We start from the raw sequence: 15,261 nt of genomic DNA, 5'->3' as shown, positions 1-15,261 counted from the left end.
TGAAGGATTGGAGGGGTGTGTGATGGTGGGGGGTGTGTGATGGAGGGGCGAGGGGGTATGTGATGGAGTGGAGGGGTGATGGGGGATGCTTGATGGAGGGGAGGGGGTGTGTGATGGAGGGATGGAGTTGTGTGATGGAAGGAAAGCGGTGTGACGGAGGGGAGGGGCTGTGTGATGGAGGGGAGGGTGTGGGTGACGGAGGGGAATGTGAAGGATTGGAGGGGTGTGTGATGGTGAGGGGGGTGTGATGGAGGGGCGAGGGGGTATGTGATGGAGTGGAGGGGTGATGGGGGATGCTTGATGGAGGGGAGGGGGTGTGTGATGGAGGGGTGGAGTTGTGTGATGGAAGGAAAGCAGTGTGACGGAGGGGAGGGGCTGTGTGATGGAGGGGAGTGGATGTGTGATGAAGGGGTGTTTGATGGAGGGGACAGGGGTATGATGGAGGAAAGGGGTGTGTGATGGACGGGGTAAGTGATGGAGGGGAGGGGATGAGTGAAGGTGGGGAGGGGTGTGTGACGGGGGAGGGGTGTGTGACGGGGAGGGTGTGAATGAGAGAGGGTGTTACAGAAGGGAAGGGGTGTGTGACAGAGGGAGGGGGTGTGTGATGGAGGGGGAGGGGGTTTGTGATGGAGGGGAGGGGATGTGCCAGAGTGGAGGGGTGTGTGACGGAGGGGAAGGGTGTGTGACAGTGGGGGGGTGTGAATGAGAGGGGGGTGTTAAGGAAGGGAGGAGGCGTGTGTGATGGAGGGAAGGGAGTGTGTGATGGAGGGGGAGGGGAGGGGGTTTGTTATGGAGGGGAGATGTATGTGATAGAGTGGAGGGGTGATGGGGGATGCTTGATGGAGGGGAAGGGAGGGGATGTGTGACAGAGGAGAAGGGGGTGTGTGATGGAGGGGAGGGGGTGTGATGGAGGGGTGGGGTTGTGTGATGGAGGGGGTTTGTGACAGAGGGGAGGGTTGTGTGTGAGATGGAGGGGGTCTGTGACGGAGGGCAGGGGTTTGTGTGGCGGAGGGGAGGGATATGTGTGATGGAGGGTGGAGTGTGTGATGGAGGGAGAGGGTGTGATGGAGGGAGAGGGTGTGATGGAGTGGAAGGGGTGTGATGGAGGGGGAGGGGAGGGGGTTTGTTATGGAGGGGAGATGTATGTGATAGAGTGGAGGGGTGATGGGGGATGCTTGATGGAGGGGAAGGGAGGGGGTGTGTGACAGAGGAGAAGGGGGTGTGTGATGGAGGGGAGGGGTTGTGTGATGGAGGAAAGAGATGTGTGATGGAGGGGAGGGGGTGTGTGATGGAGAGGAGTGGATGTGTGAGGGAGGGGAGGGGGTGTGTGATGGAGGGGTGGAGTTGTGTGATGGAAGGGAAGTGGTGTGATGGAGGGGAGGGGTGTGCGATGGAGGGGGGTATGTGATTGAGGGGAGGGAATGTGCGATGGAGGGGAGGGGGTGTGTGATGAAGGGGGTGTTTGATGGTGGGGAGGGGATGTGATGGTGGGGAGGGGATGTGACGGAGGGGAGGGTGTGTGCCGGAGTGGAGAGGTGTGTGATGGGGGGTGTGAATGAGAGGGGGTGTTACAGAAGGGAGGGGGTGTTACAGAAGGGAGGGGCTGTGTGACTGAGGGAGGGGGTGTGTGATGGAGGGGTGGAGTTGTGTGATGGAAGGAAAGTGGTATGACAGAGGGGAGGGGCTGTGTGATGAAGGGGGTGTTTGATGGAGGGGACAGGGATATGATGGAGGAAAGGGGTGTGTGATGGAGGGGGTATGTGATGGAGGGGGAGATGTATGTGATGGAGTGAAGGGGTGATGGGGATGCTTGATGGAGTGGAGGGGGTGTGTGATGGAAGAGAAGGGGGTGTGTGATGGAGGGGAGGGGGTGTGTGATGGAGGGGTGTTGTTTGATGGAAGGAAAGCGGTGTGATGGAGGAGATGGATTGTGTGATGGAGGAAAGGGGTGTGTGATGGAGGGGGTATGTGATGGAGGGGAGGGGATGTGTGACGGAGGGGAGGGGGTGTGTGATGGAGGGGAGTGGATGTGTGATGAAGGGGGTGGTTAATGGAGGGGACACGAGTATGATGGAGGGGAGGGTGTGTGTGATGGAGGAAGGGGGTGTGTGATGGAGAGGAGGGGTTGTGTGATGGAGGGGAGAGGTATGTGATGGAGGGGTGGGGGTGTGTGATGGAGGGAAGAGGTATGTGATGGAGGGGAGGGGGTGTGTGATGTCGGGATGGAGATGGATGGGAGGGGATGTGATGAAGGGGGTGTGTGATGAAGGGGAGGGGTGTGTGATGGAGGGTTGTGTGACAGAGGGAGGGGTTTGATGGAGGGGAGTGCTGTGTGACAAAGGGGAGGTGGGTGTGATGGAGGGGATGGTGTGTGATGGAGGGGTGGGATGTGTGTAATGGAGGGGAGGATGTGAGTGATGGAGGGAAGGGGTGTGTTATGGAGGGGAGTGGGTATGGGATGGAGGGGAGGGGTGTGTGACAGAGGGAGGGGTGTGTGACAGAGGGTGGGGTGTGTGATGGAGGTGAGAGGGTGTGTGACGGGAGATGTATTGATGGAGGGGAGGTGGTGTGTGATGGAGGGGAGGGGGTGTGATGGAGGGGAGGGGTGTGTGATGGAGGAGAGTGGGTGTGGGATGGAGGTAGGGGGTGTCTGATGGAAGGGAGTGTTGTATGACAGAGGGAGGGGTCTATGATGGAGGGGGTGTTTGATGGAGGGGATGGGTGTTGTGATAGAGAGGAGGGGTGTGTGTGACGGAGGAAGGTGGTGTGTGATGGAGGGGAGTTTGTGTGTGTGACAGAGGGGAGGGTGTGTGTGTGACGGAGGGGAAGGGGGTGTGATGGAGGGGATGGTGTGTGATGGAGGTGAGGAGTGTGTGATTGAGGGGTGTATGTGATGGAGGGCAGATGTGTGACAGTGGGAGGGGGTGTGATTGAGGGGAGGGGTGTGTGTGTGATGAAGGGAAGGGTGTGTGTGATGGAGTGGAGGGTTGTGTGTGATGGAGGGGAGGGCATGTGATGGAGAGAGGGGGTGTGTGATGGAGGGGGTGTGTGAAAGAGGGAGGTGGTATGACAGATGGGAGTAGTGTGTGTGATGGACGGATGGGGTCTGATGGAGGGGAGGCGGTGTGTGTGACAGAGGGAGGGATTATAATGGAGGGGAGGTGGTGTGATGGAGGGGATGGGGTGTAATGGAGGGGTGGGGTTGTGTGATGGAGGGGGTTTGTGACAGAGGGGAGGGTTGTGTGTGAGATGGAGGGGGTCTGTGACGGAGGGCAGGGGTTTGTGTGGCGGAGGGGAGGGATATGTGTGATGGAGGGTGGAGTGTGTGATGGAGGGAGAGGGTGTGATGGAGGGAGAGGGTGTGATGGAGGGAGGGGTTGTGATGGAGTGGAAGGGGTGTGATGGAGGGGAGGGGGTGTGTGACAGTGGGGAGGGGTGTGTGTTTCGGAGGGAAGGGGTGTGTGTGATGGAGGGAGGGGGTGTGACAAAGGAGGGGTGTGTGTGATGGAGGGAGTGGTGTGTGTGATGGAGGGGGTGTGATGGAGAGGAATGGGTGTGATGGAGGATGGGGGTGTTATGCAGGAGATGGGGGGAGGGGGTGTGATGGAGGGGAGGGGAGGGGGCTATGGTGAGGGTGTGAGATGACCTGACCCATGTTCACAATCCTCTGCATTTCCTGCTGCCTTGGGTGGAGCTGTTTCCGTCCCATACACTGACGCACCCAAAAGGTTCTTTCAATGGTGCAGCCGGGGGACATGACTAAATGCTGTAAACCTCTTTTACCATCCTCTCTACCTGTGAAACCACTTTCAAGCCAAGAGGTACCTGTACTCCCAGATCTCTCTGCTCTACAACACTTCCCAGATCCCTACCATTCGCTGTGCCGGTCCTACCCACTTTGCCTCTTGTCCAACACACTTCTGAAAAATTCCCATTTTCTCTACGTTCCTCTTCCTTCAAACATTAAACAAGCTCATTCTTGTCTTATATCTTCAAATACAGTCTCGCTCTGGTTATCAAATTTTAACTCATGGTCTCTCTCTTTAACTCTCTGAAACAGTGGCCTCTGATACCCAAATACTTCATCCACTTGCCCTTCACAATTCCCCAAGACTAGATCCAGTTTTGTCCTCCACTGTGTGGGACCCTCTATCTATTGCCAAAGGAAATTTTCCTGAGCACATTTGACAAATTTCATTCTGTCTTACTCAGTGGTTCTCAACTTTTTTTCTTTCCACTCACATCCCACTTAAAGTCATCCCTGCGCCATCGGTGCTCTGTGATTAGTAAGGGATTGGTAAAGGTGGGATGTGGGTGGGAAGAAAAAGTTTGACAACCACTGTTTTAATCGTCCCTCATTGACTCGTTATGTGCACGGTTTCAGAACTCCAAAGGAAATGGGCCAATGACAATATTTCTCAAGCCAAATATTTCAGTAACAATTAGATCTAGAGCAATGATTGTCAACCTTCCCTTCCCAACCACATCCCACCTGTAGGGTAGATAAAAGCTCACACTCGACTGGAGGGAGAACAAATGCTTTTATTAGCTTACAACACAGGTAGGGTTTATGAACAGGCTCCAGAAGGGTTCAGGGTTGAGGATGGAAACCAGGGTTATATATGGACACCCGGGGTTTGGGGCCGGGAGGCTGGACCAGTCATCAGTACAGGACACCTCTCGTGAATCCCAGTTCACTACACCACCTTAAGCAATCCCTTACTAATCACAGAGCACTGATGGCATAGGGATTACTTAAAGTGGGATGTGAGTGGAAAGAAAAACATTGAGAACCATTGGTCTGAACCTTTCGCACTGTGACTTTCCCATTCTATGTTTGAAAAGTTAAAAATTCCCTGCCACAACAACCTGCAGCTGACAGCAGCCTCCTGGCAGATTTGCTCCTCTAATTCCCATCGACTATATGGGTCCTGTAGTTCACTCCCAACAGGGTGATCATGTCTGTCCTATTCCTCAGCTCCACACATATGGCCTCACTAGCCAACCCATCTGTAACATTGCCGTGACATCCTCCTTAACCAAACAACGCAAAACGCCGTCCCCTCCTTCACCCCCCCTCCTCTTTAAACACCCCCCCCCACCCTCACCTCTGTCCCTCCTGAAGCACCTGTACCCTGGAACACTGAGCTGCCAGTTTCGCCCATCTCTTAGCCAAGTTACCATAATGGCTCCCACATCCCAGTCACATATTTATCCATTTGCCTTTCCTGACAAGTCTCTTGCATTAAAGTGAGTACGTTTTAAACCAATAGCCCACCAACCTTTCTCTCATCAACCTTCATACTGACTTCTAACCTATCACCTGCCTCTGAGCTCTCTAGGATCCCATCCCCCTGCCAATCGAGTTTAAACCCACCCATGTAGCACTAGTGGATCTGCCTGCCAGAATGCACGTCCCTCTGGAACTGGTCACCCTTCCCCCAGTGACCCTAAAACCTGAATCCCTGACCCCTTGCTCCAGCTCCTCAGCCAAAAAATTCAGCTGGCTGATCTTCCTATTTCCGAGTTCACTAGCATGTAGTGCTGGGAGTCATCCAGAGGTCACTGCCCTTGAGGTCCTGCACCTCGAACTTGTCCCTAAATGCCTGCACTCACGGTGCAGGAGCTCATCCCTTACTTTACCTGTGATGTTCATTCCAACATGTACAACAACCTCCCCCCACCTCCCGACCCCGGGCTCTTCAACCTCCCCCTTGACAATGTTCTCCAATCATTCAGTGACATCCAGGAAGCAACACATGATCCCAGAGCCTCTTTCATGGCCACAGAACATCCTGTCCAACCTCCTCACAATCGAGTCTCTTGCCACTATCCTTCAACTTTACTCCCCTGAGCCTCAGAGCCGTTCACAATGCCACCGACCTGAACACTGTTGCACTCTGATAGGTTATCCCCCCTCCCCCCCCCCAACCTACAACAGTATCCAAACATGGTTAAAATATTTTATGTACTCTGTTGTGTTGCAATGGAGCGTTAGTACTTCAGCAGATCGATGTTTGTACTGTGGAAAGCATACTGCAGATGCTGGGATCTGAAACCAAAGTGGAGCTGCAGGAAGAACACAAGCAGTTACAAGATCACAAGAAAATGGAACAGAAGCAGGCCATTTGGCCCATCAAGTCTGTTCCGTGAAACCTCCCTGAGCTAAACTGTTCTCACATCTAGTTCCAGTTTTCGGCCTTGTCCCCATTATCCCTTGATCCCCTGACTAATTAGATCCCTATCAATTTCCCTTTTAAATTCCCCCAAAAATCCGACCTCCACAGTTGTGTGTGGCAACGAATTCCACAAATCCACGACCCTCTGACTAAAGAAATTTCTCTTCATCTCTGTTGTAAATTGGTACTTTCTAATTCTAAGACTGTGCCATTTTGTCCTGAAATCACCTGACAGAAAAAAGCATTCTGTCCAATCCATTCTATATTCTAATGAATAGAGTCCAAGAGCAGTCCTCATATGCTATCCTTCTCATTCCTGGAATCCTTCTGGTAAACTTCTCTGTCCCCTCTCCAACCTTACTACATCCTTTCTCAGATTATGAGGCCCAAACTGCACACAGATACTCCAAATGAGGTCTTACCAGTGCCCCATAGAATCAACACCTCTTTACTCTTTTACACAATCCCCTTTGAAACGAATACCAACATTCCATTTGCTTTCTTTACCGCTGATCCAACCTAGCGGTCAACTTTCAGGTTATCCTGCACGAGGGCTCCCAAGTACCTTTGTTCTCCTTAAGTTTGAATTTTCTTCCCATCCAAATAATAATCTGACCGTTTATTTCCTCGACCAAAATGCACAGTCGTACGTTTCTCAACATAAGGCAGAACCTGCGGAAAGAGAAATCAGTAAGTGTTTGAGAGCACTGACCCTTCCTTCGATGACCAGGTACAGAATATTTGTTCTGTAACTAACTTGTATTGGACATGAATTGCAGAATATAAGAAGAATGCAGTGAGGACGCCCTCCATAATGTTTGGCATAAAGACACCTTTTTCCTTCATTTGCCCCCGTGCTCCACAACTTTAAATTTGTAGTCAAACAATTCACACATGATTAAAGTGCGCATTCCGGATTTTATTCAAGGTTATCTGTCTATATTTTGGATTGACCATGTAGAAATTACAGCACATTTTATATCTAATCCCCCCATTTCAGGGCACCTTAATGTTTGGGACATTTGGCTTCGTGGGTGCTTGCGATTACTCAGGTATGTTTAGTGGCTTCAGTGGTCCAGGTGTTAGAGAGCTGGGCTTGCTTCTCAGCTTTTGATCACCTTTAGAGTCTGTATTTTAAATGTATTTTAACTTTTAAAAAAATTTAGACCCACAGCGCGGTAATAAGCCCACGAGTCTGTGCCGCCAAATTTACACCCCATTAACTGACACACTGGCACGTTTCGAATGGTGGGAGGAAACTGGAGCCCCCGGAGGAAACCCACGCAAACATGAGGAGGACGTACAAACTCCTAACAGACAGTGCCAGACTCAAACGTCAGTCCGGTCTCAATTGCTGCCACTGCTAAGCCAACCATGCTGCCCTGCAGTCGCCATTTATCGACATGACGACCAGAGTCCTGCCCCAATGAAAGTCAAAGACATCATTATGTGGCTGAAAAACTGGAATGTAAGAGACATCACCCAAGATGTTTCCCCTGTTGCGGGATTCCAGGACAAGAGGACACAGTCTTAGGATGACCACGTTCAAGAGTTTGGAACATCACTAAGAAAGGGGGTACTGGTGAGCTCAGTAATCACACAGGGTCTGGTATTCCAGGAAGACCTCCAGTGCTGACTGTCATGATAATGAATATGTATGAGATGTACCGGAAGTCACGTGGTATGAGAGAGTTAAGAACACAAGCAGGAGAACAAAGGAAACGGGAAAATAAAGCCACTGAGAAGTTTACCTGATAAAACTTGTGTTTAATGTTTTATTAACTTCACATTTCGGTCCACAAATGTGACATTGGCGATGAGGATGAAAGAAGCTTGAAGAAAATTAAAGACTAAACAAGATTACAGAGGATTACAGACAACTTCAAGGTGATAAGAATTTTCTCTGTGACTCAGTACTTTTGGGGCTGGAATATTTCCTCATGGCTGGTGCAGACGGTAACTTTCTAACACATAGTGGAATTGCTCATTTTGACCCAACGGGTGATGCAAGTACTGTAAGTGTGAAGTGGAAGGCATGGCTGGAAGAATTTGAATCCTACGCCGACAGTCGTGGCCTATTTCTAGATACCGGTACGGTTGAACAAAAAGCGCAGAGGAGGGCGTTACTTCTTTTCACTGCAGGACCCTCAGTTCGGGAAACATTTAAGACACTTTTGAATACTGGAAGAAAGGATGAGTACCGGAAAGCGGTAGATGCATTAAATGCACACTATGTAGTGACACCGAATGCTACATTTCAACGCCATTTGTTTCGGAGAACGAGACAAGAAGATGGCCAGACAATTGCTCAGTACGTGACGAGACTACGCCAGCTAGCTGTTGGATGCAATTACATGCCAGCTGATTTGGACAACCAATTATTGGATCAAGTCGTACAGCACTGCAGATCAGATAAACTCAGAAGACGTCTACTGGAAAGAGGGAGTGAGTTGGAACTCACCGATGCTTTAACCATTGCTGCTGCATTAGAGGCTGTTGAAGGGCAATTTCATACCATGACCCTGAAAGACAACTCAAGCCAGCAAATTAAGAGGCTCTCACATTGCCATAATCAGCCAAGATATACGTCGACACAGGACGTGGAGTGTTATCGATGTGGAAACCGAGGTCACTTTGGTAAAGACCCATATTGCCCGGCCAAAGGCAAAGTTTGCAGAAAGTGTGGAGGTAAAGACCATTTTGCAAAGAAGTGCAAAGGCAAAGCCTGGGGGAAAGGAAAGTATCCTGGAAAGAAAGATACCATTTGCCAGATAGACGATGACGATGATGATACCCAGGAGGAACAGAGTTGTTACCAATTTACGTTGAATGAAGTACATCATGAGAAGGTCCCAGTGATCATTGGTGGAGTGTCAGTGCAGGTCATTGTAGACTCAGGCAGTGACAGTAATATGATTGATCGACATTTATGGGAGAAGTTGAAAAGGAAAAAGATCATCTGTACCTCAAAGAAGTGTTCCAAGAAACTGTATCCATACACAGCAACCAAGCCATTGCAGACCATTGGATGTTTTACTGCAACTGTTGAAGCTGGAGATAAGTACACCGAAGGAGAGTTTATGGTCATAGAAGAGAGGGGAGAACCATTGCTGAGTAGAAGCACAGCGCAAGACCTGGCAATACTTCATATTGGAGCTTGTGTCAATTCAATTCAGTCATACGAGGATATGAAGCAAGAATTCCCCGCAGTCTTCCAAGGAGTAGGAAAGCTGAAAGGTCGACAATTGAAGCTAGCGGTAGATGAAACGGTCAAACCCAAGGCACACACAATGCGCTGAACTCCGTTTGGACTTCGTGGGAAAGTCGAAGCCAAAATTAAAGAATTGATCGAACAAGACATTATTGAACCGGTGGAACATTCGACACAATGGGTCAGCCCAGTAGTGATTGTGCCCAAACCAAAGGGTGACATAAGACTATGTGTTGACATGAGAATGGCCAATGAAGCTATAATTAGAGAACGACACCCTATACCAACAGTGGAGGAAATACTTCAAGAACTAACTACCAGCAAGGTATTCTCAAAAATTGATCTGAAATGGGGCTATCATCAATTAGAGCTGGATCCAGGTTCCCGAGATGTGACAACATTTGTGACTCACTGTGGATTGTATCGTTACAAGAGACTATCATTTGGAATTAATGCAGCTTCGGAGATCTACCAGTATGAAATCCATCGAGTGATTCAAGGCATTCCTGGAGTTGCCAACATTTCTGACGACATCATAGTCCATGCACCAACGAAGGAAGAGCATGACAAACGGTTGAGGCGTGTACTATCTAGACTACAGGAGGCAGGCCTTACCGTGAATGGAAACAAGTGCCAGTTTGGTGTGTCAGAAATGGACTTCATGGGACACAGACTTACACGGAAAGGACTAAACCCTGCAGAGGCCAAGGTGAAAGCTATTGAAGAGGCACGTGCACCTCAGAACGCAACAGAGGTGAGGAGTTTCCTGGGATTGGTCAATTTTTGTGCAAAGTTCATTCCTAATTTCGCTACAGTGGCAGAACCACTAAGGAAACTAACCAGGAAAGGTGTACCATTTCATTTTGGATCTGAGCAGAAGAAAGCGTTCACAGCGCTGAAGCAAAGCCTGACAGATGCAAAAACTCTTGGATATTACGATCCGGCGGCATCAACCAAAGTCATAGCGGATGCCAGCCCGGTTGATTTAGGAGCCGTGTTGGTCCAGATGCATGATGGAGGACCAAGAATCATTGCCTATGCCAGCAGATCGTTATCAGATGTGGAAAGAAGATACTCTCAGACAGAGAAAGAAGCACTCGGACTTGTATGGGCCTGTGAGAGGTTCCATGCATATTTATACGGCATTGAATTTGAACTCATCACAGATCATAAGCCATTAGAGGTGATCTATGCACCTAGATTCAAACCATGTGCCAGAATAGAGAGATGGGTACTCAGACTACAACCCTACAAATGTAAAGTAATCCACATTGCAGGGAAAACAAACATTGCAGATCCGCTGTCCAGATTGGTGAAGGATGGTGGTCCACAATCCAAGTCAGAATTGGGAACAGAAACAGAGAGCTTTGTACGCTTCGTAGCTATTCAGGCGACACCGAAAGCTGTGACTACGAAGGAAGTCGAGAGAGAATCCGAACGTGATCCAGAACTCATGGAAGTAAGAGAATGCATACAGAGTGGACAATGGGACAAGTGTACTCACAAGGCTTACATTCCCATTAGAGACGAACTTTGTTGCATCGGACAGTGTGTATTAAGAGGTTGCAGATTGGTGATACCGTCAAGATTGAGACCGAAGATCGTATCCTTAGCGCATGAAGGACACCTAGGTATTGTTGGTACCAAGCAAAACCTCAGGACCAAGGTATGGTGGCCAGGTTGTGATAAAGACGCAGAGAAATTTGTTAAAACTTGTCATGGATGTCAAATCACAAGTAGGAGTAATCCGCCAGAACTGATCCGGAGTACGCAACTCCCGACAGGACCATGGATCGACGTAGCTGTTGATTTTCTTGGACCTTTACCGATGGGTGAATCAATTATGGTAGTGATAGAGTACGTGGTGTTGAAGTCCACAACCACTGAAAAAACAATACAAGCATTAGCAGAGATATTCGCAAGATATGGATTACCTGTTACATTATACTCTGACAATGGTCCACAATTCATTTCAGAGACATAAAGTAACTCCGAAATGGCCGCAAGCCAACGGAGAAGTAGAGAGACAAAATCAGTCCATTGAAAAACGATTGAGGATTGCACACGCAGAAGGACAAAATTGGCGAGAAGCATTGCTATCTTATGTGGCTGTCTATCGAGCAACGCCTCATGCAACCACTGGAAAAAGTCCTGCAGAAGCATTTTTTGGGAGAAAAATCCGCACAAAAATGCCAGAAATAAAGGAAATCCGAGACGACCAGGAGATGAGGGACCACGATGCTGAAAAGAAAGGTGCAGCAAAGCTGTACACAGACTCGAAACGTGGAGCCAAGTACTCAGACATCATGCCAGGAGATAATGTTCTAGTGAGGCATGAAACTGGTGGTAAGCTAGACACACCTTATTACCATCAACCCTATACTGTCGTATCCAGAAGTGGCAGTATGGTGACAGTCAAGTCTCCGACTGGAGTCCTGTACAAGAGAAATGTATCAGGTGTAAAGAGGTACCAGTCCAGAGATACATCGAGCGAAGAGGTTGAAAGGCCAATACGAGATGCTGAAACTGAGAGACCTGATGATGTTCCAGAGGCAGTTACCAGCACTCCTGATGAAGTGACTAGAGCACCAGAAACACCCGAAGCCATGGCGAGCAGTATTTCCGACGCCGAGAGTGAACAACCGAGTAGCGACGACAATATCGCAGGCAGGCCGAAACGAAACCGGAAAGTGCCCAAACGATACGAAGACTTTGTGCCATAGTTTTAATAAGAACTTTGGGACAGTATTTAATCTTATATCATAAAGTGCATGTATGAGTGCTGTAGGAAGTAAATTTTATGTAGTTGAGTTATAGTATTACCATTAGTTACGATGTTTGTATGTTTCCGAGGGATATTGGTAAGTGAAGGTAAAGTTTATTTCTGATTAAAGGAGGGATGTCATGATAATGAATATGTATGAGATGTACCGGAAGTCACGTGGTATGAGAGAGAGTTAAGAACACAAGCAGGAGAACAAAGGAAACGGGAAAATAAAAGCCACTGAGAAGTTTACCTGATAAAACTTGTGTTTAATGTTTTATTAACTTCACATTTCGGGCCACAAATGTGACACTGACGACAGGAGAATTCTCATCATAATGAAGAAAAATCCCCAAACGAAGGTCCAACAGATCAGAAACACTCTTCAGGAGGCAGGTATGGACGTGTCACTGTCCGCAGAAGATTTCATGAACAGAAATACAGAGGCTTCACTGCAAGATGCCAACCATTAGTTTGCCACAGAAACTGGATGGCCGGATGAGTTTGCCAAGAAGTATTTCAAAGAGCCTGCAGAATTCTGGAAAAAGGTCTTGTAGACAGATGAGACCAAGATTCACCTGTATCAGGGTGATGGCCAAAGAAAAGTGTGGAGGCGTAAAGGAACTGCCCAAGATCCAAAGCAAACTACTTTGCCTTGGTTCATTCTGAAGGTGATCAACAGCTTAGAAGCAAGCCCAGCTCTCTTACACCGGGACCAATGAAACATACCTGAGTAATCGCAAGCACCCACGAAGCCAAATGACCCAAACATTAAGGTGCCCTGAAATGGGGGGATTAGGTATAAAATGTGCTGTAATTTCTTCATGGTCAAACCAAAATGTGGACAGATAACCTTGAATAAAATCCGGAATGTGTACATGAATCACATGTGAATTGTTTGTTTACGAATTGAAAACTAGAGTACAGAGGCAAATAAAGAAAATAAATTTCTTTGTTTCAAACATTATGGAGGCCATGTTATGATTTAATAGTCTTACCCACGTTACAAGCCCAGAGGACCCCAAAACCCAGCAGCAATAGAAATTCACCAAGACAAATGGTTACTTAAACAAAAATTGCTTTTAATTATCTTTAAACATGAAAACAGAATCACACTTTAACTTATCACTATTAACTCACTTCTAATTCTAAGCGCACGTATATGTAATGTGTGTGTAAGTTCAGAAAAGTTTTTTGGTTCATAGTCCAATCTCACTTCTCATTCCTCCAAGTTCACTGGTTGCAGGCAATTCTTATACCCTCTTAGAACAGCAAGCTCTACTCCAGACAGAAGATGGCTCCGACAAGATCTTTCATCGGTTGCCTTTTGTAAACAATAATCCATTAGTGAAGTGTCTTGGGCACTCTCCAAAGCTCTTGCAAAACCTGTGGAGCTGATATGTCTAGGATTAGCAGAGCTCCACTATTTCAAATAAGATCTGTTTTAAAGTGTTTGCATGTGACCTAAACTAACAAACCTTTCCCAATTTATCTCCCAAAAACATATAAATATACTCTCTGTCACACCCATCAGACTTACAGAATGAAGTACAGGCTCCTCAGAGCACAATATCTGCACCGAACATCAGTCAAGTTTATTGTCACCTGATTGTGCAAGTACAACCTGATGAAACCGCATTCTCCGGACAATAGACCAGTGGTTCTCAACCTTCTTCTTTCCACTCACATCCCACTTTAAGCAATTCTGCGATTAGTAAGGGATTGCTTCGGGTGGGATGTGAGTGGAAAGAAAAAGGTTGAAAACCACTGTTTTAATCGTGCCTCATTGCTTCGTTATGTGCACGGTTTCAGAACTCCAAAGGAAATGGGCCAGTGACAATTTTTCTCAAGCAAAATATTTCAGTAATAATTGGGTCTAGAGCAGTGATCCTCAACCTTCCCTTCCCACTCACATCCCACCATAACCAATCCCTTACTAATCACAGAGCCCCGATGGCCTAGGGATTACTTAAAGTGGGATGTGAGTGGAAAGAAAATGGTTGAGAACCACTGGTCTAAACCCATCCTTTGATTTGGCTCCACAGGTGTCTGTACGACCAATTGCACAGATTCACCCCCCTCTGGTTGAAGAAACCTGTTTGATGCTTAAATCTCTGCTACTTGCACATGACAATTCTCTCTCCGTTTCCCCAGCATGGTCACAAGAACATCTGACTGTGGCAATATTGATTTCCCCCCTGTGTTTTACCAGCCGGATGGGTGGTCTCGTGACTAATTCACCAGCACTTGTCACTTCTGCTTTCTCGAAGGCAATCAGTATCAGCTGAGGATGTGGGTTTCGGCTGCCTCAAGCTGACTGTGTGACTGTGACTCCCAGAGAATTTGGGTGATGCGTCGGGCACCAGCTGAAATGAAAGCAGGAGCTGCCTCCAAACCCAACCCGCTCTTTCTGCTAATGTTACTCCTCGACCCCAGTGTGGCTGAGATCTCCTGCAGAAATGAAAATGGCCAAGCAGTGGATTGGTGAGTACGATCCAGGTTGTGTACGTATAGTCAGGCAACAATAAACTTAATCAACAACTGAGAAACTGGTCTCTCTTTCTCTCTCTCTCCCCCTCTTCTCCTCTCAGACGACTGCAGGGGAAATCCTCTGTACCTGCAGGAAAACCATCTGAATCAGCCGACCTGAATGTAGACCTGAGCTGGTCCCTCCTGAGCCAGACACACGGGGAGCCACCAAGGCATGAACTGATGTTCAGACTTTTACCAGAATAAAGCCTGTTGTAAAGTCTTTTGAGAGTTGTGTTTGCTTGCTGCTACCTCTGCGCTCCTCTCTCTCCTCTCTCTCTGTTCCTCTCTCTCTTCTCACACTCCTCTCTATCTCTCTCTCCTCCTTCTCACTCTCTTCTCCTCTCCTCTCCTCCCTCTCTTCTCTCCTTTCTTTCTCTCTCTCTCGACAGGTTCTAGCCTGAAACAGCGGCCATTCTTTTTCTCTCACAGATGATGTCCGACCCGCTGAGTTCGTCCGGCAGGGTGTTACATTGTGCATGTGTTCAGTTTCACCCTTATCCATCACTGCATCTCCCTCTCTCTCCCTCTCTCTCCCTCTCTCTCCCTCTCTCTCCCTCTCTCTCCCTCTCTCTCCC

The 15,261-nt window shown here is 48.3% G+C and overlaps 1 protein-coding gene across 2 annotated transcripts in view; it reads left to right on the top strand.

The window, feature by feature from the left end:
• The window catches only part of dnase2b (deoxyribonuclease II beta), a 50,636-nt gene that overhangs the window by 5,382 nt on the left and 29,993 nt on the right, over window positions 1-15,261 (top strand). Inside the window, exons 1-2 of one of the 2 annotated variants that reach the window (XM_069939336.1) lie at window positions 6,062-6,869; window positions 14,425-14,638. In XM_069939336.1, the coding sequence (XP_069795437.1) occupies window positions 14,505-14,638 (134 nt within the window). In that variant the 5' untranslated portion in view covers window positions 6,062-6,869; window positions 14,425-14,504. Of the gene's footprint in view, window positions 1-6,061; window positions 6,870-14,424; window positions 14,639-15,261 lie in introns of those variants that run through there. The other variant, XM_069939337.1, reaches the window with a different exon arrangement.

This window comes from Narcine bancroftii, chromosome 5 (genome assembly GCF_036971445.1).
Source record: "Narcine bancroftii isolate sNarBan1 chromosome 5, sNarBan1.hap1, whole genome shotgun sequence".
In the NCBI taxonomy this organism is placed as follows: domain Eukaryota; kingdom Metazoa; phylum Chordata; class Chondrichthyes; order Torpediniformes; family Narcinidae; genus Narcine; species Narcine bancroftii.
The sequence above is the reverse complement of the archived record's forward strand: the minus strand, read 5'-3'. Positions and strand labels throughout refer to the sequence as shown.